This window comes from Pseudomyrmex gracilis, unplaced genomic scaffold, assembly GCF_002006095.1.
Source record: "Pseudomyrmex gracilis isolate BER0280 unplaced genomic scaffold, ASM200609v1 scaffold_68, whole genome shotgun sequence".
NCBI lineage: Eukaryota > Metazoa > Arthropoda > Insecta > Hymenoptera > Formicidae > Pseudomyrmex > Pseudomyrmex gracilis.
The window spans coordinates 678,462-704,765 of record NW_018020652.1 but is presented as its reverse complement, the minus strand read 5'-3'; the positions used below and the strand labels follow the sequence as shown (position 1 = coordinate 704,765).

The window sequence follows — 26,304 nt, the reverse complement described above, 5'->3', positions numbered from 1 at the left end:
AGATAAATATATAAAAATATAGTTATGAAAATATGATTTTTTTTTTTTATAAATACTCACCTTACAGTTGTCTAAATTTATTAAAGTTTCGTCGTCATTAGATATGCTTAGTATTGTCGAATTTCTTAGATCAGATCTATTTTCTATTGAAAAGTTATCTGTAAAAGTGTGAAAAAAAACAGTAACGTTATTTAACGTGCAAAAATATATATCGTTTATGTAAATCACTGTCATAAGACGCTGTTTGATTTTTCTACGTGTCAATAATAATATCGTAGTAATATAATATCGTTCTCTGAATCAATTTCTCACATGACGTGTGACATACAACACATGTAAGTATAATTTATTTAACATGTTGTTTGAGAAAAGGTTATCGTACGTAACATTTGTAGTCTCGCTCGATAAACATCGATTAATTATGCGTCATTACAGCTATCTACAGGAAACGAATGTAAGTAAGTTGAAAAAAGTGATTTGAAAAACAACGTGTTTTATACAGAAATTCTACAAAGCGATCATTTGAGTGAAACTCACTTGCGTCAACAATAAATACGTAAGCACCGTCAATAACAATGATAAACTTGAAAAAAAAGTTCGTTTACATTTTCAGAGACTGAAGCAAAAACTTTACCTCCTTGATCGACGAATGACGACAAGAGTGAGACATCTTGAAAATGATCGCCACTTTCCAGGTGTTCCACGCAATACCTGAAGAGAAAAACGAAAATTCGATTAGAACCGATTAAATTTTTCTAGGGCTTCTGTGTGTTGTTTCAATATTAAAAAAAACATTACCTCGAACATCTCGCGCGCGTATTTTCGTGATCGGTCCAACTTCTCGCTGATCGATCTTTCGCAAGCGAAGAATCATAAGAGATTTTTAACTCTGGTCGCGTGTGAAGATTCGTCTGAGAGAAAACGAAATTTCCATCGAGTCTCGTTTCTTCATCGATCGATTCCGCGGCTCGCGCATCAGTTTCCGTTTTGATCGTCGCAGCGTCCGGTTGAGAAGTGTCATCAATCGACGTGAAGAGAACTCTCGCGAGCACGCTACCGGACGCATGTCTGTCTGAAATGCAAAACAGATAGCACGTCACAGAAAGCGAGAACGCAATTGCGCGCGATCCCATAACGACCGTCGGGGATTTCGAACGAAAGACCTGACGTAAAAATGTTCGCCGTACTTATATAAAGTTCGTTTGTCACCAAGTTTACACAGCAATCTCCCTCAGTTACACTAACGATAACACAAAAGTAAATCTAGGCGTCAACGTTGTTTCGCAAAGTGTCTCGTTATGAGTAACATTTAATACACAATATCTGAACAAACGGTAAAGTGGGTCTGTTTTATCGTTAAAATTGAATTTTTTGCGCACATTAATCTTTTTCTTGGCTGTATGGATCGACAAATCCTTTACTACGATTAAAGTATATACAATAATTGTATCTTGCACATCTAATAGCAAGATACCAATATTACAATAAGTACACGGGAAAAAAAATGATGTTGAATCAACAGTATCAGTTTAATTGAAATTAATCCTGTTGATGCAACATCAATATTATTGCACTATACACAACAGTTGCTTTAAGAATCTAGACATTTAAATTAATCGCATATGCAATTGAATGAACTATTTATTTTTGTGGCAGCCCGTGACGTCAACTTTAATTGAAGCAACTCCATTTTGTTTTCTGTGTATATACAATAAGGGATCCGGGAGTTCGAATATTTATACAACAAAATGAAAAAAATTGAAAATTTTTAAGCATTTTTTTTTTTCATTTTTTAAATATAAATTTGGACCTCCCGGATTCCTTATTGTATGTACTTTAATCATAGAAGAGGATTTGTCAATTCATACACCAAAAAAAGATTAGTGTGCGCGAAAAATTCAGTTTTCACAAAATGAAAAAAATTGAAAATTTTTAAGCATTTTTTTCATTTTTTAAATATAAATTTGGACCTCCCAGATTCCTTATTGTATGTACTTTAACCGTAGAAAACGATTTGTCAATTCATACAGCCAACAAAAAAAAAGATTAGTGTGCGCGAAAAATTCAGTTTTCACAAAATGAAAAAAATTGAAAATCTTTAAGCATTTTTTTTCATTTTTAAAATATAAATTTGGACCTTCCGGATCCCTTATTGTATGTACTTTAATCATAGAAGAGGATTTGTCAATTCATACACCGAAAAAAAGATTAATGTGCGCGAAAAATTCAGTTTTATCGATAAAACAGACCCACTTTAGGATCCCCTTAAGACACTATATGTGTTTCACAATCGTAAAACATTACCTCGGGTCAAATATTATAGGTCAAAAAAAATAATGTACATTGTATAAAATTAAGAAGAACTTTCTGGAACATGAAAAACAATTTAAAAAATTTTTTGAGGTAACGCAAAGATATTGAAATAGAATTTAAAAACAAGATATTCATTAATGTTTTTTGATGTTTGATTTTTTAAGTCGACTTGAGTTTTATGCAAAAAATTATCCGGCGCAGGCTAATAATTCTCCGCGAAGTGTGATGTCACGCTTCGTCGGTAATTCAAAGTTCGTCAGAATACTCGTCTATTCGCCTACACACAAGAGTAATATTTGTCGGTTATCTTAGTCGTCGATTCTTTATGCTCGTCACATCCTGTTAAATATTGATAGTTCGTGAATAGTCAGCTAAAGAATTTAATTGTCTCGAAAGTTTGAAACAAAACTTATAAGGTAAATCCGGGTAAGATGGCCACAGTTTTCTTTAAATGCAAAAAACAGACCTTTATTTTTGTTATTTTTTAATATTGTTTTTTTACTTCACTGAAGCTTAAAGTAATAACAACTATCGACATTAAAGAGAAAACACTTAACAGAAATTTAATATTGTATTAAAATGTATGCATTGGCCATCTTACCCAACTTTTAAGAGAAAGATAGGCCATATATGTTTGTTTTGTAAAAGATATAAGTAAAACTTATAATTATGTAATTTAATTATATATTTAGTAATTATATGTTAAATACAATATATTTAAAGAAACTTTCAGACTCTCCAAATTCTAATAAGAAAATTACAGAATGAAGTCATACGAGACGCTTTTGCAGGATGTTATGCAGAAATATATAGTATATATATATGCATACACATATGTATATATGTATTCACGTGTAAATTACACGTGAAATTTTTGAATTGAAAATACAATTCTTAAATTCATATAGGATGCTATTTTTCCATCACATATATGATAGACCCCCCTAACTAATTTTTAACAATATATTTATTGTACGTAAAAGATTATTACATATTGTTTTGTTAATGTTTTCATGCGCAGTATTTTTTTAATTACGAAACGCAACTTTATGTGAACTATAAAAACAATTAGCAAAAAAACATTTTTATTTTGATGATTAAATACATTGTAGATTATACTAGTCATAAAAAAATATATATATATAATTATATGTAACTTTTTAAAAAAAAAATGGGCCATCTTTCTCGAAATGTGAGAAAAAGATAACATAGTATTTATAAATAAATAAATGAAAATGAAAATACAAATTATTGGTTACATTATAATTTATGTGCCTTTATCGTGTATGTAATATTGATTACGGCAGTTTAATTGTAATTTATTTGACATTACAGCAGCTTTTAGTGGACATACGTAAAACTTTGCGGGCAATCAAAAGTAAAAACATTATATAATTTTCACAATATTGTTATTTTAAATAGTGTACGCACATAAACTACTGTAAATACCGATTATCTTTAAGAATGGTTACAAAAATGCACTATTAAACAATTATTGGTGAAATTACAGTCTGTGGCCATTCCGTATGGCCATAATACCCCCACATTTACCGTATATGTTCTATCGATTTGTTATTCGAATTACTGTCTTAAAGCAACTAAAATATATTAAATACATAATTAAAACTGTGTTTATTAAATAAATATATATATATATAAATTCAGGAAATATAAAAGTTAATACGCGCTCCGTTATCTTCTCTTTTACAGATGCCGAACTTGATAATTTCATAGGACAGGAACCGGTCAATTCTCAGCCTCCGTCTACGTTCGAGCAATTTTCAACAAATGCGCCTCCCTTGCCAAAGGAGAGCAAAGACGCGGCGAGTCAACCAACAAAACCGGGATATTTCACATCGATCCTCTCTTCTCTACCAAACTTGTCTCTGTCATCGACTAAATCCGATCCCTCGGGATTGCAAACAAATCAGGCGTTCGAGAACACCGGCGGAGCGTCACACGAATCTAATCCCTACATACCTTCGCGAGGATACCACGACTCTCAGTCTGAAATACCGGGATTCTTAGCGATTAATCAACAGGATTCTCAAAGCGCAGACTTGTCGGGATTTGCCGCTTTCGGTCCTCCTCGCCCTACTCCAGCTGCTGATCCTCCGCAACCCGCAGCTCCACCTCAAGTCTCTAATGCGCCTGTTTCCTATCGACTTGGTAATCAACGGCGCTTGAAGTACGCACCTCCGCCCGATCTAACGTCCAACAACGCTAAGTCATATACAAATCCGCCGATTCAAACGTTCTTTCCTAATCAAAATGTGTCAGCGCCACCGCGAGTTATTTTGAATCCTTATATGACAGAAGGATCGTCGCAGGGCAACAACGTACAACAAATCAATTCCTTGCCCGAGCAAGTCTCAACGTCCGAACAAGCGTCGTTGAACAGTTCCCTTCACAATTCATTTCGATCGAGTCCGATTGCGACTACAACTGCGATCTACAACTCATCTTTATCTACAAATCAAAATCCATTTTGCGAAACTTCTTCCGTATCCGCGCCGTCGCAATTTGCTTCGTCGTCGTTGTCGTCGTCGTCGTCAAGACCGATACCCACGCGGGTATTGGAGCCCGCAACGCCGCAAAACACTCCGGCAAACATTTCGTTTCCTCAGTTTTACGCACCGCCGTCTGATCTAGATAAAGACGTAGGTACATTAAAAAATTCTAATCAACTAAACTTGCCGCCGCCGGAACTTACGAGAGATAACAATCTCGTGACAACTGTAGAATCTGCGAGTGACTTGAACCCATTGAAATCGAACGAGGAGAGCAAGGCGACATTTACACCGTTATCCGCAGCCAAGGTTACGGAAAAATTAGAACATTTACTTGCGAAACAGGAGGAAACGTCTTTTGTTGGTGCGGCAACCTCTTCGGAAGTTGAAATTACGCCCAACGTGACTGCCCAATTACAAACAAAATCTTCGGAATCGCAGAGCAACGCGTTACAATCCAACAAATCTGTCGATAAATTATATGAGGCGAAGACAAACGATGTTCAAGGAAAGGATGTGCAGGCAGGAAGCGACACCTGGAGTGACGTGTCACTTGGGCAAGAATCAACAGCGCAATCAGTAATCTGTCCGGAAGTAAATACGGCCGATAGCAATCCAATTGTGACGGATATCCAAGAGACAAAGTCGAACGCGCCTCCGTCTCAACAAGATTATTATCAAGACTTGCAACCGACACCTATACCAAGCTCGACTTTTTATGCAAGCAAGCCCGCAGTTCAAAAGTCGAGTTTAAACTACGTACCACCTCCTCTCCAGCCACCGCGGCAACAAAGCGCTTTTTACAATCCATCTGCGAAACCACCAGAGCAGTCCGCAAATTTATTTTTCGAATCGTCAAAACAAAAAGACGTTCAGTTTTCGAATTTTCCTTCTCAAGAGAATACCGCAAACATTTCTTTTAACAAACCAGCACTTGATGCAAAATATAATCTACAATTAGTTGAAGAGAAGTCTGGATTCAGTTCTGTTGCGACCAATCCCACGAGTCACGTTCCGTATTGGAACGCCAATCAGTCTTCTCAACCGCAAATATTAAATACTACATCTAATCACCAACCGGCGTATATAGCTCCCAGCCAGCCAGTATATAGCTCCCAGCCAGCCACCACATCTAACGAGCCAGTATATACCGCGTCTAGCCAGCCGGTATATACCGCGTCCGATCAATCATCAGTGCCGCTGTTTTATAATCCTGCACAATTTACGAATGCACTTCCCAAACAAGCGAATTTCTCGCACACGTACGATCAGCATTCTTCTCAACAGCAGTCGTATCAAAGCGCTGCCTCATTTTACGGAACTGGTGGATTGCAACAACCCTACACGGTTCCCGTAGAAGATAACGCCGCATATTCGTCGCCTGTTACAATGGCGTCGTCAGTACCTGAACCAACAGGATCAGCCACACTCAGCCCCGTTCAAATGTCAGTTAATTCACCAACTAATCGCACTACACCGGACACTGTCCCACCAAGTTTTCAAAACTGGGTAAGAGAACACAATTTCTCACGTTATTTAAATTGCTTTTCCCTAACCCTCAACGGACGGCGTGTTTTTCGTCACCTTAATTCGCCGGACATGGGTCGTTTTCGTCTTGGGCTTTTCAAAAATATTAAATATATTTCTAAAAAAATCTGAAACAATGTGTATATACTCTTTAAACTGTCTATTTTAAGACACCATTGTTAAATTTAGTGAAAAAAAAAGTTTTAATTCATAATTTTTAGCAAATATGACAACAAGAAAATTACTTTCTTCAGAAAGTAATTTTGCTCCAGACGAAAACGATCCATGTCCGTTCGTTGAGGGCTAAGTACATATGTAGCACAATATTATTAAGTATTAAAACTTAAAAAGACTAGATTTTCTAAAAAAAAAAAAAAAATCTAAATCTGTTCTAGGCTTCAGGATCTTCCGACAAACGTATGCAATACAGACCGCTGTATCATCATTGGTTTTACCGCAAAGAAGTGGAGAATAAAACGCTATGGCTTCCGTTCTCCATGCAAGACAGCTTGAAGTTAGAAGAGGCTCACAATTCCAGCGACATTACACCTGAAACTACAGTAGACACCGATGGAGGTCGTTACGACGTTGATATTTTACGTCGTCAAAGAGCGCCCGTCTATTGGACCGGTCCAGCCACTGAAGTTAGACGGTGTTCGTGGTTTTACAAGGGATCAACGGAATCGAGATATCTTCCTTACAACGAAAGCACTGCTGCAAAACTTGAGGAGGAGTACAAGCAGGCATGCCTCACAAACAATTGGAATCGGAGAATCGATCTGAATAACGGAGAATATATCACCTTCCATAGCGCGACAGTTCAGGCTCATTATCTCCAACCGACTTCTTCTGAATTGGCAGGTTCTTGGGGAAATAGCGCAGTGAGTAAAGTAATGTCTTATATCGCGTGTAACATGGAAATGAAAATATTATGTCACTAAACTATTATTTTGTTATATACAGCGTAATTGTTCAGTCTTATTAAGTTGCTACACTTTACACACAATTATATTGTTAAGCTTCTTATTACAATACTGCTATCATTAATGTCGCTAAAATTCTTTTCACCATTCTCGATATTTAATTTGCAGTAAAAAGCATTGTAATATGCAAATTTAACTTTTTGTTTAATATATTAAGATATAACTTTTGTTTAATATATAAAATATATATATATATAATTTATAAATATAATATATAAAAATAAAAAATTTTTATATATTTTTTATTTACATAAGTATATACAGGGTGTCCCAGAATTGGTGTAACATCTCTCGTAGACAGGTAGAAGAGGTAAAACTAAGTTGATAAGTTCTATACCATTTTGCTAGATTCGCAATAGTTACCGAAATTTTAATTAACAAAGATCCTCGAATAAGCGTGCATCGGGCTGTCTTACGCGCGCAGGACAGCCCGGCGCGCTTCGCACAATTACATTTTAATATGTACATATATTATAGTATATGTATATGTATTATAGTATATGCTGTTATGTTAGTTCCTCCCATATGCTGCTACGAGTAACACCGTAAGCGCGCGAAGCGCACTGGGTTGTCTCAAGCGCTTAAGACAGCCCGATGCACGCTTATTCGCGGATCTTTGTTAATTAAGATTTCGGTAACTATTGCGAATCTAGCAAAATGGTATAGGACTTATCGACTTAGTTTTATTTCTTCTACCTATCTACGAGAGATGTTACACCAATTCTGGGACACCCTGTATATGTAAATAAAATATATTAAAATAGCGTTATATAATATATTAAACAATATAATAATATAATAAACAAATATATTAATATATATATATACATATGTTACATAACATTGTTTGTTCCGTTGATAGTTTTGAGAGGTGTTTCATCCGGTAAATTTTTTACAATCAAGATATATATTTTAATGTTGCACGCATGGTTCTGTTTGAATGGTCCTAATTTCTACAGGTCTCAGAGGACAGTGAATATTTACAGGGTGCTGCAACTAGACCGAGAGTTGTTAAAAGAGGAGTTGACGAATTCAATATAGACGAGGGCGAGCCCGAAAAAGTAGATCATCTTCTGTTTCTTGTTCATGGTATAGGTAGTGTTTGTGATCTGAAGTTCCGTACTGTGGAAGAAGTTGGTAAGTAGTAAAAAAAAGAAAAAAAAAACAAAACAATACAATGTCAGTTAAAAAAATCAATCTTATCTCTTTTATATGGATTACACGATGATAAAAAAAAACTTCACGTGTAAATCTCTTGTGTTGCAGTTGATGAATTTCGCGGTATATCACTTCAACTGGTGCAATCTCACTATCGTACCGCGTGCGAGCAAGGTATTGTAAATAGAATCGAAGTTTTGCCAATCTCCTGGCACACAACGCTTCATTCCGAAGACACAGGAATCGACAAGAAGTTGCAAGCCATTACGTTGGAGAGTATTCCGAAGTTACGGCATTTTACCAACGACACCTTGCTAGATATACTTTTCTATACTAGTCCAATATATTGTCAGACTATTATGGAAACTGTCGGTAGTGAGATGAACAGATTGTACGCGTTGTTTAAAGAAAGAAATCCTAACTTTGATGGAGGAGTATACTTAGGCGGTCATTCGTTAGGCAGTTTGATCATGTTCGATTTATTATGTCACCAAAAACCTGATGTGGAAGAAGACCAGGATGACAACCAAGATGAGGGCAGCGATAAAGCAAGTGTAAGTAAAAAACGAAAACAATTTATGTGAATTTTCGCTCAAAATATGTTGAGCGAAAATTCACGATATTCGTAATCAGCAGAAAGTTAAACAAAAAAAAAATAACACTACTGCAGGAAAACGACAATACGGGACCTATTCAACCGATGCCTGCACCTGTTCTAAAAAGGCGTCTTAGTAAAAAAATCAGCTACATGATGGGCGCGGCTGGAACCGGCCAACCTTACATACATTACCCGCAACTTAATTTTCATCCACGTGCCTTCTTTGCCCTTGGCAGTCCGATTGGCATGTTCGTAACAGTACGAGGCATCGACACTCTCGGCGAAGACTTCACTTTACCGACCTGCCCGGCTTTCTTTAATATCTTTCATCCGTTCGATCCGGTAGCTTATAGAGTGGAATCCCTGATTAATCCCGAAGCTCATAAATTCCGACCGATGTTAATACCACATCACAAAGGAAGAAAAAGAATGCACTTGGGTGAGTACACAAATTTTGCTGATACTTCTATAAATACATCACATAATACAATAGAAAATTTTTTCAAATATTGTTGCTGCGCGAATATTTATAATCAATTTATATTTAATAGAATTGAAGGAAACGATGGCACGTGTCGGAGCAGATTTGAAGCAAAAGCTGATCGATTCCGTGAGACACACGTGGAATTCTTTCTATCAACTGGCTTTATTTCACAAGCCAGACAATCAAGCATTGGAACGGGAAATCGATAAAGTTGTTGAAGAACAGTTACAAAAAACACCGAACGTACCGGATCATCATAACGAAGATGCCGCCGGTGCTGACTTAAAGATAGGAAGACTTAACGGTGGACGAAGGATAGATTACGTTCTTCAAGAAGCACCTTTCGAATATATCAACGAATACATCTTCGCTCTCACGAGCCATATTTGCTACTGGTAAATGTTCATTACGCGGATAATATACGCTGCGTTCCTGAATTAATTCTCATTGTGTGTGATGACTCATTTTAGGGAATCCGAAGATACTATGCTGTTGATATTGAAAGAAATATACGGATCTAGAGGCATTCAAACTGATGCGCAACTTCCTCAGCAGACAATGTCAATTGAGAGAATATCTCCTTCGCCATCTTCGAATTTGTTAGGCACTTTGTCACCCGTTAGAAATAGCGCGAGTACATCGTCACATGCGTGGACAGATCCCACAGTGCCTACTGGGTTCAACAAACCTATTGGTCCACCACCTACAACCGGTTTTATACCGAAATCGTGATCGACGGAATATCTTTCCTACGTGCCACGAAAAAAACCGCGTTGAAATAAGAATTGCTTTGTGTTTGCTGGTATGTGTGAAATAAAGAGGTAAGGACACTACTGCACCTAATATTGATATTTGCAAAAAAAAAAGAACACACTTAACAAAATGTATTTAAATACATTTTTTCTATTTTAGTGTTCTTTTGCTCTTTGTAAATTTTATTGCAAGATATTAATTTACTGATTTAAATGATGATGAAGCTGAAGTGTTGCAATATTACTATTATAAAAAAAAAATTGGGCCTACGGCAATTAATCTTCTTCACAAGAACATTAATTTGCACAAAATCAATTATAAAATGTAAATAACAAAAATTGTAAAAATTTTATTCATTAATCTTTAAACGGTTGATAATTTCTTGTTGCACCTTGTGCTTATATTTGTAAAAAAAAAAAAAAAAAAAAAAAAAAAAAAAAAAAAAAAAAAGGGAAACACAATGTGAATACATTATTGACACACATCCGTATAGGCTGTGTCTAATTATGGTTGTATGACTGTGGAAGATATGGAATGTTTTAGGGGAAAAAAAACTATTATAAAAATTATTAGTATGTACAAGATACGAGCAGATAAAAAATGTAAACACAAAATTTGTGCAATCAAATAAAAGAAAGTGATGTGTGTTTATGTGTGTGTGTGTGTGTGTGTATGTATATATAGAGACTAAATAAACTTTTTGTAAATCGTTTGAACGAGTTATGACAAGTGACTTTGAGTCTCATGTGTACGCGCGTATTTTAATAAATTACCGTATTCTTTTACAAATTTCCGTAAGAGTTGTTATTATTCCCTTAAAAAATTTGATTGTTAAAATCGACCTGGTGTTTTCAGATAATTTGTGCGGAGACGCGACAATAAACAATATAACTTTTTTTTTTCAAAAAAGCAATTGCGAAATATCGAGACGCGTTTCACTTGTCGAGAGAACTTTTCTTTAAATGACTTCATGCAGATTTTGGCGGTTCAAAACAGTTTTTTCAACTTCGAAATTGTAGATTCCCCAACACGCACGGAAATTCGCACATTTTGAGTGTAAAAGGGAAAAACGCTACGAACGGTAAAGAGATTAAACGAGAACTTCGGAGAGTGTGATTAGTTCGGTCGTAATATTTATTACGCAAATTATTAGTCGGATATCAGCGCGGGATTAATTTTAGCCGCGCGCCGCGAATGTAACGGCACGTGACAAAGTCGTGGAAAAAACTGTAACAGTAATCTCGGCATCATGCGGTGCCGAGCGGTGGCGATATGTTCCTTAAAATGGTGTTACATGTCCAATCGGATCAGCGAATGGCGTCACCTTATCGCGCGAGCAGCTTTAGCTGGGCTTAGAAAGAAAGAAAAAAAAAAAAAAAAAANNANNAAAAANGNAAAAAAAAAGAGAACGCTTCGGCACATGCACGGCTATCACGAAACGCTAATTAATTGCGGTGCAAGCCCACCAGGTTCTGCTTTGCATTTTGCGTGCAGGCCCTCGTAAAACTACATGCCTGTCAGCCCCGGCGAATTTCAAGATGATTTATCGTCCTTGCGAAACTAAGTTTTTCGCGGTACTTCGTGGCTTCTCGGCAGCTCCGAAAAGCACGGACGACGCTTTCGACATGCAACTCCGGTTGCTGTGGACACAATCCCGTAAAGTTGACGTCGCTGATCGACTGCTATTTTTATATCCTCACCATCTAACCGGGACTGACTTTGAAATATGTTTCCCCTCCTCCTCCCCCCCCCTCCCCAAATCTTTCGACGTTGAAGATTTTTCGGTCGACACGTTTCACGGTGACCCGCATATGCTATAATTGCGGGGAAATTAAGTGCCGGCTTTTACGTGACGGCGTTTAATATGTACGGCCCAAACCACCTCCCCTGTATTGTCACGCGAATAATCCATGCACACGGTAAAGTCACGTTTGTATACATCAATCTTTTTCGTAATTTTCGTCAAATTGTAACAAGAATATCGAAAAACGTCCAAGCAAAAAAGCGTCTATATTTCCCTTTTACACACTAATTAATCTTGTCTCGAAATTATTATTATCTCATCACTGTTGCGTTTTTGACGCGATGTTTCGTGATCTACGTAAAAAAAAAATTTTGTCTTACGTACACCGTATACACAGGCGCGACTGTTTTGGAAGCACCTTCTGCGTAAGTTCCTTTACGCGCGCGCAATTCGATGCTTAACAATTCGAATAGAAAATTTCGGCTCCGTGTGTGCATGACAGGAACGCAACCCGAAAACGATTCCCTTTTCAATTTGCAAATACTCGTATACATCGGCGAGACAGACGTTTATGCTCAACCTGGCGGTAACATAAAGTAGGGATAAGGGCAAGATTTTACAACGGCGAAGGAGGGAGACAGGGAGGGGGGGGGGAAGCTCCCTAGTAGTACACAAGAGTGATTTACACTTTGGAAAAACTCCACGACATTTACGATAGCTACTCACGAATTATTTATAGCGTCTGGCCATGACAGGATGAATTCACGAGATGTATTTTTCTTTCGTTTTCCCGAGGAGAGAGAGAGAGAGAGAGAGAGAGAGAGAAAGAGATCTCGTCCGCGGTCGTGACGGAGTTGTTATAGTTGACATTTTCATTAAAACACACACGCACACACGGGGGAGGATCATCCTTTACATTTATTAGTATTACACACCAAACGTACGATGAGGCGACACCGAGACCGAATTGTTCATATAAAAAAAATAATACAACAGGACTCTGTTTTTTTTTTTTTTTTTTAATAATCAAGATTGCGATTTCTTTACGAATCGAAACGCGCGTGTGATATATATATATTTTTTATATATATATATTTTATTCTCGTCTGTGGGAAGATTTTTCATTGTTTCTTATATCGCTCGACATAACACAAGCCTCTGTTTCGGTGATTAAATGACGGTGTTACGATCATCCGGAGTCTTAGTTTACGTACGTCTTTATTGCGATGTGTTTTATTTCGTAATATGCATAACGAGTTAATGGCAACTTTATGCGCAACTCCGATGACATTTATTACCGCTCTCTCTATTCCCCGCTCCGTTCGCCGTAACAGTCGCCGGTATTATCGTATTATTTCCTCTCCCCCTCTTCGAGCACTCTTCATTGTTCTTCCATTACGGAAATCGAGCTCCTACGGAATTTATCGTGCGCTACGTATCATCGTGCGTTCCCGCATTTCGAAAATTTAGATATTTTTTTCCGTCTATTTCCGCTCTAATTCGCCTGTCAGAAATATATATATATATAGTTTCTGGCACGTGTCCACATCTCTCGCTATATTTCACGCAGCTCGTTGCCTCGCGAGTACGTACCCCGCTGTTACGACTCGCCGATCGAATTTGAATTTTAAAACAATCACGGTTGCGCCCCGAACTGATCTTTTCCCCTCATTAGTTTCTCGCGTTAATTATTAATATTCCAGACGAGCTCGTTAGATGAACTCGTTCGAACGGAGAACAATATAAAACATGTGTATAATTAACATCGAGACGCGTCTCAAGTTCGTACTACGAGATCTCACGGACAGAGCTGACGAGCGCGCGGAAGTGTTGCTAAACGTCGAGATATGTACACGTCGTTTTTTGATTTCCCGTAAGCCTCTCGCACTCATTTCTTTCTCTCTTTCTTTCTCTCTCTCTCTCTCTCTCTTTCTCCTCTTTCTTGTTATTTATTATTTTTCTTCTATAGTCTCACTCTCTCTCCGGTGAGAGAACGTTGCATGCACCACGAGATATATACGCCTGCACGGTGCGGGGTTTCGTGCGAACACTTGTTCATCAACCAACCTTCGTGTATACGTCACACAAAGTTCTTTTTTTCTCATCGTCACTTTTCTCCCATTTCTTACGGCTCCTTTTTTCCCTTCTTCCCGTCATTAAGTAGCGAGGTACATTAAACGATACGCCTATCTCGCGAAAGATATAGAGATATTATTTTATTTTATTTTTTTTTCTATAGCTTTTTACACGAAAACACAATGAAATTGGCCGAGGAGTTTTTTCTTCATGATTTTTTTTACAAACTAGATTCACCGATGTGGATTTTCGAAAATTAAAGAGAAATTTAATTCGAATTATTATACAAAGAAAAAACCAAAGAGCCTGCGGTTGAAAGTGGACGTTTAAATACAACAGAATGTATTTGTAATGTATGTTTTTTTTTTTATGTAACGGATTTTTATATTTTTACAATTTTATAATTTTCATATTATTATTTTCTTTTAAACAGTGCTGAAGATGATCAACAATAAAGAGAGTGATCGAAAAACGTCCGGAATACACTGCACTTTCATGTTGTTGTATTTAAACGTCTTCAACCTGGACCTCTTTGGTTTTTTCTTTGTAAAATATAATAATTGTCTCATCGAGCCGTTATTCAAATATTAATCAATTCGAATCATATAAATTAATTTTTGTAAAACAATTAATAATAAACTGAGAATCATCTCGGGCTCTGAAGTCTTTAAGCTAATAAATGAATTTATAATTGGTCGTAAAGAGCCATTCGCTGGATGTTGTGCGGAAAATATGTCTATATATATATATGTGTGTGTGTGTGTGTGTGTGTGTGTGTGTGTGTACACATACACGGAAAAAAAAGATTTGCTAGAATAGCAAGAAATTAGTTACAATATGGCCAGCAAAAAAACATTTGTTAAGTTTATTAAAATTTTTGTTTCGCCAACAAAACATTTTGTTGATAAAACAAAAAATTTCGTAGAGTCAATCATTTTTCTTGCTAACCATATAATAGCAAAACTTTTTTTTTCCGTGTATATAAACTAATTCACGTTTTCACGTGAGTTTTTTGAATTGTAATTTCAATAATAATAATAATTCTTTTAAATCATATAAGATGCTAGATTTGTATCTCGTATATGAAAGACCCCGAATACCCCCCTCCCCTAAATCAATTTAAAATATTGCGAAAAAAACTCCTTAGCCAGAAGTCGAACCTGGAATCTCCGGCTTTCCGGGCCGTCGCCTTCCCTGTTAGGTCACCGAATTTTTATAAAAAATGTCTTGTGTAAATATGTACGTTGTATAAAAAATATCTCGAATGTTCATCGCTTGTAATTTTCACTAGCCGGACTTATTAAATAATTGTCCAATCCAGTAATTCGACGTAAGTGACTAAAATTGACGGTGTGCGCATGCGGCGTTAACGCAGGATGAAATGATGAACGACAGAAGAGATCGTTCATCATTTCTCACAGTGCCGCGAGAGAGAGAGAGAGAGAGAAAGAGAGAGAGAGAGAGAGAGAGAGAGCACGGGAAGAACGTCACGAGGAGAATATCTCTCAACTGCGTTCGTCTGTGTGGCAAAAATGCAAGGTTGCTCTCGATACAATTGATCGTTGCGCAAAACGTGAATTTCCTCATACGCATAACCGTGCAACCACACACCACGGCGATATGAAAATTTTTCTTAATACCAGATATGGAAACTTTTAAGAATTCCATTTATCAAAATTCCACAATGTGCGAACTGCGCGAGTCTGAATAGAAAAATGTGCAAAACGGAGTTGCGGATTAGAAAAAAACCGAGAGACGAACGTTGGATCCCGAATGTTTAAAAAAAAAAAAAAAAAAACCTATGCGCTCGATTCTTACCCGATCTTTGCTTTGTTTCTCTTAGTTTGGAAGACGGTTTTGGCGATAAATACGGTCGCGATGTGTAAAACAATTCGACGACAATAATTCACATTTAACAAGGTTACAATTGCTCTGTTATTTGTCTTCGAGACATCTCGAATCAGGGAACTGTCACACCGTTGAAACACACAGCGCGATTGCCTTCGGCGTATATGTCGATATTTCTCATACCCGCTGAATATAGTCTTGTGTATATATATGTATGTGTACATGTACGCGCGAAGAGAGGTACTTGCCGCCCCGTCTCGACGTACTAACTAAAGGCGAGATCGCAGTTAAACAGACGGTCGTCGCTCACGTATTTGCAACGTGTGGTGTTAAAGTCCGTTTCCGTAATTCGAATTAATATAGAACCTCCGCGCGCACCTAACGTTCGGAAGTTAAAGGCAGAGCCTATTCCCGGGTGAAGCTTCGGCGCATTCGGCGCAAACGAGTCGCGACAGTCGAGCGAAATGCAATTTCGAGGACGAGGACGACGACGACGACGAGCGGAGGTATGCCGCCTCACGAGAGGGCTCGTGAAGGCGGCGACGAACACGACGGAGAAGAAGGGGTGGTTTAAGAAGGAGATGAGAAGGAGCGAGGATCAGCATGCCGCTTCGAAAGATGTTCGATATATAGCAAGCAAGGGATAACGAGAATTTTATGCGAGAGCACATCAGCTACCTTTCTCTCTTTTCGCTTATCTTCCTCTCCTCTCTTCCGTCCTCTCTTCTCAGCCTCCTTCCTTTCCTTCCTTCCTTCCTTCCTTCCCTCAATCTTCCCGAGTTTTTTTTTCTTTTTTTTCGTTCACGTATATCCGTCGTCTTCCACTTTCTGTGCGAGAAGAATCTACCCTTCTCTCCCTAAAAGAGAAGAGTATGTCTCCAATTTTTCTAAGTAACTTCTGTTTCGCTACAAGACACGGGTTACCTACATACGCGAGAAAAGGGAGAGAGATATGAGAGACGTCCGTCCGAGCATTGACGCAAAACCGTGTGGAACAATTTTCCTCCAATCTCGACCGTCTTTTCTACGCGCGCGGTAATGCGGTCGCGAATCACGACGCTGAAAAGCGATCACGTGATAGTCCCGCCGGGGATTAGTCAAATGGTGGGAACAATGTCGCGCAAGTCGCGTCGAGAAAATGCGCGCAACAAAAGTATTAAAAAAAAAAAAATATTTTAAACAGAATAAACGAATGTCAACCAAATGAGCATTAAGTCCAAGGTGGTGACGGAATGAAAACACTAAGTATAAAAAAATATATAACAAGGTCTGTTTCGAGCTTTTGGTGGATCTTAAAATTTATTTAGAAACAAAATGCAAATAAAACGCAAATAAAATTTAACAAAAGACAAACGTTTCGGCCCTACTTGAGCCCTCTTCAGTGTACAAAGATAAATATAAATATAAGTAATCACGTCATATCACACAAGGTTCGCAAAAGTAGATGAAAATTGAAAAGAAAAGATGATAGATCTTACATTAGAAGTCCATAGTAGGTTGTATGTTTGACTTCCTGAAAAGGTCGTGTAGTAAAATTTTATTTTTGTACTATTCTGATATTGAGGTGTTTCCTCGGGTTCCTTTGGTTATGCCAATAATTATAATTATGATAAGGGCTGTTGGAACCGGTAAGCAGGATGTTATGCCGTAAATAAATGTATTATATCTTATTTACAAACGTTTCGGTTTTTATTCAAACCATCTTCAGTGTATATACATATATAGGTTTTAATTAACAATCCTTCATATTCAAGCGATGTCTGTATGTTAGTCCGAAAAAGAAATTAAGTGTCAATATAATAAAAATGTAAGGTAATGTCAAAGCATCGTCTTGTACTCAATTTACTTTATTTTTGTACACTGAAGAGGGCTCAAGTAGGGCCGAAACGTTTGTCGTTTGTTAAATTTTATTTGCGTTTTATTTGCATTTTGTTTCTAAATAAATTTTAAGATCCACCAAAAGCTCGAAACAGACCTTGTTATGTATTTTTTTATACTTGTTGTTAATATTGCGAGCGAATTTTATAATTTAATATATCTTATGAAAACACTAATTTATGTGTGATGTGTAGACGTTTCGATGATCAATATATTTCTGATCATCTTCGGTAACTGTATATGAAAATAATTTATTATATATATTATTTATTATATTTATTTATTTATTTGTCAATTTAGGTTTGCGTACATGTTTCATTTTATTTTATTTATTTATTTGTATATATATATTCCCGTATCTTTCTGTTATAACGTTATTACTACTTTTCTGTAAAATTATTTTCATATACTAGTTACTGAAGATGATCAGAAATATATTGATCGAAACGTCTACACATCACACACATAAATTAGTGTTTTCATTTCCGTCACCACCTTGGACTTAATTCTCACATTTGAGTTGATTCGTTTATTTTGTCTTATTTATTGAGCTATATTTATTAACTTTTATTATTTTAAACAGATATTGTTTTTCAGCTATTGCTCGCAACCGCAACAAAAAGCGAGACTGATGCCGAAAAGATGTCTCAAATGGGGCACGGAGGGACACGTTCAACCGCAAAAACGTGTATATCGTTGGAAAAAAAACAAAAAAAAAAAAAACAAAAAACAGAAATATCAAGTTTAATTGCAATTTGCCAGCGTAAATTGAGTTCGGCGAATAAAACTTCTGCGAAAAAAAAATCAGCGCGGTCGCGGTTGTTATCGCGGAGAAAGGTAGCGGCTGTTTAGTGACCGAACTGTATAAATATCGCGCGCGTAACGTGTGCGCGCCACGTAACATATAACAATAAATCAGACGAACGGAAAACTAAGAAGTAAAATAGAAAAAGTTTGCAGAGTAGATTTGGAGACGTGCCAGAGTAACGAGCAGTCACTGAGTGACTCGTGACTCTGTTGCCTTTGTGGACTTCGCGGTTGCTCTCCCTCCCCACCTCTCACTTGCTCCCACCTCTTTTTCCGTTTTCTTCTGCTTTTCCTTCTTCTTCTGTCTTTTCCCTTCCCCTATCGGTTTCCACCGCTTCGTGCGGGGTTTTCCCGTCGATTTTTCTCATCGGTTTCTTTTTTCTCTTTTGACTCTCTCGTTGCCGAGAGAGACGGCTATGTCTTCCACGCGTATACAGTTAGAACCGATTTGCGTCGAAAAATCGTCACGCGCCGACAAGGAAGCGATAAATAATAACACGTAACCGTTTTTTTTTTCTTTTTTTGCGGCATTTTGCGTCGAACTTGTGATCTCTTTCATATAAATTGTAAATGTTCGTTCCACTTTTCCTTTTACGACCGCTTTCTTTGAGCACTCTTCTTTATTTACTTAAAAACTTTTCACATACGCGATATTAGCAGTATTCAAACTTTTACTTTTTTATTCCAGGAAATTCTAATAAAGTATATATGTATATATATCTCCTCTCTCTCCTCTTTCTTTCTCTCTCTCTCTCTCTCTCTCTCTCTCTCTCTCTCTCTCTCTGCGGATTAATCTTCCGGATTAATATTTCGTGTAAGATATGTAAGGAAATATCAATATACGAAGTTACATGGATGACACATTTCTCCCTCTCTCTCTCTCTCTCTCTTCCTATATCTTTTCTCTATTATATATCACAGATTAGCATATATATATATATATATATATATATATATATACACACATGTATATGTACACTTTTGAAATATATAGTTTCCTGTATTCTCCGCCGGTCGAGAACGATTAATGCAAATTTTATTGCCAGATTCCAACAGCACGTATCACGACGCAATAACTTGGTTTGTCGTTGCCGTTTGCAAGCTGTGCATACTGACGCGATTAGAATTAATTAATTACGCGTCCTCAAATTTTTCACCACACTTCTATCTCTCCCTAGGGTATATATTTATTTTGATTATCAAAATTTTGAGAGACAGATCGAGAGAGATGGAAACGTTTAAATTCTAGAAGACCTAATTCGAAGGTCTCGAAAACGTTTTGTACGACTTTGTTTCAATAAATCAATATTGTACAACTACGCACACCAACATCCGTGTTTGCTTCAAACATCCACTATCAACGTTCTTATATATTTAAAAAATGTTGAAGCTGTCTACACACATTATTACTTAAATTCTAGAGAAGTTGTATTACTTTTAACTAAAAAAAAAAAAAAAAAAAGAAAAACAAACAACACACCTTAAAACTTGTCTCTTTGTTTCCGATGTCTGTTTCTCTCGTACAGCAAGAATGTTATTGATGTTGTAAGATTAGAGAATACGCGATGTGTTTAATTTACCGCGAGTCGTTTGAATTTTTAAACGTGATGACGAAATTGGCAAACACACACGTCGAGCGTTTTCCAGAGAAAAAAAAAACAACAAACGTAAAATCAGGTAGACGAGACGGATCGAGGATATCCGAAAAAGGAGGTCGTCACGAAAGTTCATACATTAACGATCAAGAGTCCAGGTTGGATTTCATCGACTTTCTTCTCCCGTTGCAAACAGGTTTTTATCGATGAAAGGTGTCTGACCTTGAAAGCTCCGACCATGATCCAGAAATCGAATTGCTTCCTCGATCTGATCGACATACAAAAATCTTTCGCCCCAAATTGTTTTTCTTTTCGATTTTTTTTCGAGATCGATCGTTTTTCTTCGTCCAAAAATTATCGCACGACGATAATTATGTCGCGCGAAATTATATAAATTTCAGAAGAAAATTCTAAACTATCGAATAATATTCTATATTTGTTCCTCGCGAATGATCGCGCGTAACTTTGCGCTTTAAATACGTAAGCGCGCATAAAGCAGAGACAGTATAAACTTAAGAAATACGATAACGTTGTACGTAATGAGATCGTAGAAGTAGGATCGATACGCGGGCAACATTACCGCAAGTACGTGTATGTCGTATAGAACACACGTAGCTTTACTCTAACGTATTCTCTCATAATAGTCCGAGCGCGATCTCGCAATTTTGCGCAAGTTCGCGAATTTTGTTTCGCTAAAATGCGACTGTAAATTTCACCGATCGTTCTGCTTTGTTTTCTTTTTTTTTTTTTTGACACAGCGTGTCTTATCGCGATGATTATTTTTAACCCGTATGAAACACACACACACACACACACGATTCCTGCTTACGTAAAAAGTGATTTTAGCCGTGAGGCGCATCGAGGAGAGCGATCGACAGCGGAAAGTGTTTGCCGACATGCCGAATCGATTTCGAATGACGAGAGGGGGAGGGGGGAGGGGGGGGGATCCAGCACCTCGAGAGCGCCGGGAAAATCCATCTAAACGGGGATCTTTCGATTTAAAGTCTCTCTCCTTCTCCAATGTCACGGGATACGGGCGGGGGAGCGTGTAGTTTCGTTCCCGTGGAAGGTTCCTGTTTCCAGAGTAAAAGGAGGAGGCTCTTTTCGCCTTTTCTGGAATTTTATCTGTCTGGCGCGTAGGAAACCCCTCGCCTTAAGAAGGGTATAAGGAAACGGGACTATAATACCAGGCGTAGGAGGGAGGGAGGGAGGGAGGGAGGGAGGGATGAGATAAGACAAGACGCGCGCGCGCGCGGAGAGAGAGAAGTTCGTTCGTCACACTGTGCAGCGAAATTCCGTCCGCAATCTCTGAAGGAATCTTTGGTATCCCGGACAGACAACGGGGGCTACTAGCTGTGCTACAACCTTCTCCTGTGTGCGCACAGTCTTGTTCCCGCTGGGCTGGGGAACATCCTCGTGGCAACCAGCCTTTCCCCCGAACTTGGATCGAGACACGCGAGAAAAGACTTGCGCCGGACGGATAGAAGAGTAAAGTGGGAAGAAAAGACAAATGAGAAGAAACGCGGAGAACTTTGCCGATCCCCCTCCCCGAACTGGACACGCGAGCGGGAAAAACTGATAAAGTAATAGTTTCATTTTTACGACGAGAAAACGGTCAGGGAAATATGTCCCGACCCCTCCCCGAAATGAGAGAGAGAGAGGAGGGTCTTCTTCTTATATTCCGTAGCTGGCTCAGAACTTCGGCCGGTCATTCACTCGTCGGTCATGCTTTTTCATCATTTCTATAGCCGAAACGTCATGTGTTGCGGGTTAGTATAACGCGGAATCATACGAATATGCGGACCGAGAGAGAAAATCTTTGGGGAAATATGAACAAGACATCTTACGGGAAGAGAAATATAAAATAGAAAGAGAGTGATGAAGGATGAAGAAACACACGTGTGTGTGTGTGCGCGCGTGCGCTTGTGTAGAAGATGAAAATAAGTTACGGAGAAGGACAGTAATATAATTTTGTTTTAATTTGAAACTTGATTTGTTCTAATTTTGAAAAAAAAAAAAAAAAAAAAAAAAAACCGCTTGGCTTTGTCGTTCAACCTTGCCAAACAAAAACCAACATAATTTATCAGACTTTGTTGCTAGAACAATGTTTTTATTTTTCTTCTGATAAAAATTGCATAATACACGTACTTTTTTTTTTTTTTTTTTTTNAAAAAAAAAAAAAAAAAAAAAAAACAGCTGATGCGGAAATAAATAAAGCGAATGTGATTTTACAATTCCGATGTTTTTCGTTTTCGTCGATTTCTTTTGTCGGGTGTGTGTCAAAAACCTCGAACGTTGATATTCGCGTTTAAAGAAACGAAGAAATTGTCTCGGTAGCGGTCTCAATTAAGGTTAATTATGAAACAGAGAGAAAATAAATCTTTCGCGACTGAGAGAGAAAGATGAGCGATTCAGAAGTTCAGAAATTTCTAATAATAACAATGATAATGTTAATTATTCTAAAGCCGTTGTATGGTAAAAAGTTCCACTCGTTACGATCGCGCGGATTAATATCAAATCATCTCCCGCTATAATAAGACACCGTACCGGGACATTATATACTCGGCTTTCACAATAATAAGTAACACCCGAAGAGCAACTTTCATCAAGAGAATGCATAATCATACAATCTTCATTTATACTTCATTTGTCTCGCCTGTTTGACGCGAGCTAATTAATTTGATAATGAAGCGCTTAATTTGACAAATGTCGCGCGATATCTCGCATCGCAGAGACTGTTGGAACAGGATTTTTTTTTTGTTTTTTTTTTTGTTATCCGTCATTTAACTCTACTCGCGAACAGAAGTGACCACATTTGTGAGGAATGCGCGCGTTAAAAAAAAAAAAAAAAAATTTGTTTAAACAACGTTTGCGCTTTAAAAGGCGCGCAAATTACTCGTAGGTTTATATTTGAGAGAAGAACCGCGAGTTATAAATAACGAATAATCTGCATAATAAAGCACACGTACGGCAATTTATCATCAGAATAGAGAAATTCTAATTACCACGGGATCCTTGTATAAGATAACAATATTTAATCGCGGTGCTTCATGTTAATGCCGTATTTAATATAAAGCTATTAACATAAATTTCTCGTTAGTTCTCTCACGCGGTTCAGAATATACAAATTTGATATAATTCTTTTATAAGTTTATATATTGAAAGTTTTCTTTTTTTCTTGTATACGTGCAAAGTAGAAAAAAAAAAAAAAATCATAAAACGGAATTGCACACGCGCGATATTGTACTTCGCATACACGAACATATAATATTCGTTTTCTACGCGCTTATTTTTTGAGAAACGTCTTTTTTTCTCAGAATTAGTTTAAAAAATAGAAAAAAAAAACATAAAAGACAATCGATGCGCTTCTATTGTTGAGCGCGTTGTTGCAACACGCAACTTACTTTACAACTTGATTAAGATGTTTTCTTTTGACGGAAGTAATTGGCACAGATTTCTCGTTTCTCTTATTTCAGGCCAATGGTTCACTTCACGTCAATGATTACTTCGAAATTTTCCACGAACGTATTTTCGGCGCGTAGCGTGCCGGTTGCGCGTGACTGGAGTATCTTATCTCTCCCGATTCACGAAACGATGGGAAAAGTGTAGCATGATCTAATTCTCATTTCAGCTTCCGAGCATGTACAAAATAGAGAAATTTGTTGCAACGCCGATTAGCAGTTTCCGGGCGTCTCTATATATGTATGTTACCGCGCGACATGTGAACGCACGCGCGCGTGCGCGCGCACACACATTTTTTTTCCGTATGTTTACTGTTCTAAATAAATTCAAAAATACACCGAAAAAATTGTATTCTTGTTTTGAGGATATCCCACTTACTTTAAGTATATTTTATACTAAAATAAAGACGCCAAGAAGAGTTTCTTATTTTAAGAGGAAAATCCTCTAAATATAGTAATATTGATAAGAATATATACTGATTAGAATATAAAAAGCCTCTATAGAAAAATATATACATCTCACTATCGAAAAAGACTATATTCTTAAATTAAGAATATATTCTTAAATAAAGAATATATTCTTAAATAAAGAATATATTCTTAAATAAAGAATATATTCTTAAATAAAGAATATATTCTTAATTTCAGAAGAATATCACCTAAATTCTTTAAGAAGATTTTTTAAGTATAAAATCTTCTACTTACGAGAATTATAATTTTTTCGGTGTAAGAGCTTCCTCATTTATCAGATCCTCATTGTTTCCAATCAATTAATAAAAAAGTCACGTGAAATCACAAACGATGTGATACGTTGCGTAATCTCGTCCCACGTAACTTCTAACCGTACGTTTATTCGTTTTATCATTTTTTGAAGATTTTTTTTACCTGACAATATTGATCGAGCGTTTGAGAAATCTTTTACTTCCGAATTTATTGATCGATGAATTTACGATCCAAGACTTGAAAATACACGCAAAAAAAAAATTATGTAATTAAACAATCACTTCGAATCGGCTTACTTTTTTCTCCTATGATTAAGTGGAATTTAACGCGATAAGATGATTTTGCGTAAAAAATTCGAATTAATCACGTTACATCGATCAATAAATATACACGGTTAATTGAAATTCACGCAGTGAAATTATTTGCCTTGCGAATATACAAACTACGTCGTTCGCTTCTCCGTATGACCTTTTTTTTTTATCTGTCAACATACCTAATATTTTCTCCATACGGATCGGGTTACGCAAACACACGTCCTTTACGCAACGCAAACGTAAACGGATATGCGAAACTTTTCTGTTGCGAGTCGGCAAATAAAAGATTTCTGTCTCTTCTTTTTTTTTTTCTTTTCCCGCCTATATATCCATCTCCGTAAGCACGAGATATCGGTGGAACGGAGCAAGACACTTTCTCCCGTCGCGTAGTCGCCGTCGTCGTCGTCGTCGTCGTCGTCGTCGTCGTCGTCGTCGTCGTCGTCTTCGTCGTCGTGAAATGTCTTCTGTTTCTTGAAGCAGAACACAAAAGAAGCGATTTGCGGTCAGAGGCTAAGCTGATTTCTCACTTTTCCGCAAATTCGGTTTATGCACAAGCTAATAAAAGAGGAGAGAAGTATCCGCTCCGATGAGATATTGCTCGCGACTGTATTACATTTTTTCATTTTCACTCGGTTTTTTTTTTTTTTTTTGTTTGTATCTCGTACACCGAAAAAATTATATTCTCGTAAGTAGAAGATTTTATACTTAAAAAATCTTCTTAAAAATTTTAGATGATATTCTTCTGAAATTAAGAAAAGCCTCTATAGAAAAACATATATATATATATATATTTAATTAAGAATATATTCTTAATTTACGAATATAGTCTTTTTCGATAGTGAGATATATATGTTTTTCTATAGAGGCTTTTTATATTCTAATCAGTATATATTCTTATCAATATTACTATTTAGAGGATTTTCCTCTTAAAATAAGAAACTCTTCTTGGCGCCTATTTTAGTATAAGATATACTTAAAGTAAGTGGGATATCCTCAAAACAAGAATACCATTTTTTCGGTGTACGCGAAGATACAAAAAAGATATTATACAAGAAATTGAAAGATAATGATATATATATAATTTTTGTTCTCTGTGAAAAAAAACACGAGAGAATTAGTCGCCCAGTTATCCGACGGAAAATCCGCCGCCGGGAAAATAATGTGCGTTGCGTGAATACGCGGTTGCTTCTGAATTCTATGCTGAATACCTGTCATTACGATATTGTTCGGACCATTTGCGACTGTGATTTTCTCCTCCATAACATTCCGCTGTCCCACACACAAATTTACTTCTTCTCCTATCTGCGTTTTACGACACACAATCGGAACTTTCTAAAATTTCATTATTGTTGTCATACTGCGCAGTCGCATCTTTATCTACGCGCGATAAAGCATGCCCGTGAGGATTGCGCGTATTACGCAGGCAGTTATTTGAAAACGACCCTTTTGCTTAAGTGCCTCGTAATGCGTTCGCGAGGTTTCTTTTGTATTACGTTTGTATGTACGAATTTCGCACAGCTTTCTCTATCATT

At 37.1% G+C, this 26,304-nt stretch overlaps 2 protein-coding genes across 4 annotated transcripts in view; one reads left to right on the top strand and one right to left on the bottom strand.

Moving 5' to 3' along the window:
- LOC109854500 (SEC23-interacting protein-like) overlaps positions 1-10,776 on the top strand; it is a 16,348-nt gene extending 5,572 nt beyond the window's left edge. Inside the window, exons 2-8 of one of the 2 annotated variants that reach the window (XM_020427637.1) lie at positions 4,024-6,332; positions 6,746-7,231; positions 8,320-8,470; positions 8,600-9,045; positions 9,162-9,528; positions 9,641-9,968; positions 10,044-10,776. In XM_020427637.1, the coding sequence (XP_020283226.1) occupies positions 4,024-6,332; positions 6,746-7,231; positions 8,320-8,470; positions 8,600-9,045; positions 9,162-9,528; positions 9,641-9,968; positions 10,044-10,305 (4,349 nt within the window). In that variant the 3' untranslated portion in view covers positions 10,306-10,776. Of the gene's footprint in view, positions 1-4,023; positions 6,333-6,745; positions 7,232-8,292; positions 8,471-8,599; positions 9,046-9,161; positions 9,529-9,640; positions 9,969-10,043 lie in introns of both variants that reach the window. The other variant, XM_020427636.1, reaches the window with a different exon arrangement.
- The window catches only part of LOC109854502, a 30,680-nt gene extending 4,625 nt beyond the window's left edge, over positions 1-26,055 (bottom strand). Inside the window, exons 1-4 of one of the 2 annotated variants that reach the window (XM_020427641.1) lie at positions 25,981-26,055; positions 799-1,072; positions 635-711; positions 61-158 (exon numbers count right to left, since the gene is read on the bottom strand). In XM_020427641.1, the coding sequence (XP_020283230.1) occupies positions 61-158; positions 635-711; positions 799-1,072; positions 25,981-26,032 (501 nt within the window). In that variant the 5' untranslated portion in view covers positions 26,033-26,055. Of the gene's footprint in view, positions 1-60; positions 159-634; positions 712-798; positions 1,682-25,980 lie in introns of those variants that run through there. The other variant, XM_020427640.1, reaches the window with a different exon arrangement.
- Between the last annotated feature and the right edge of the window lie 249 nt (positions 26,056-26,304).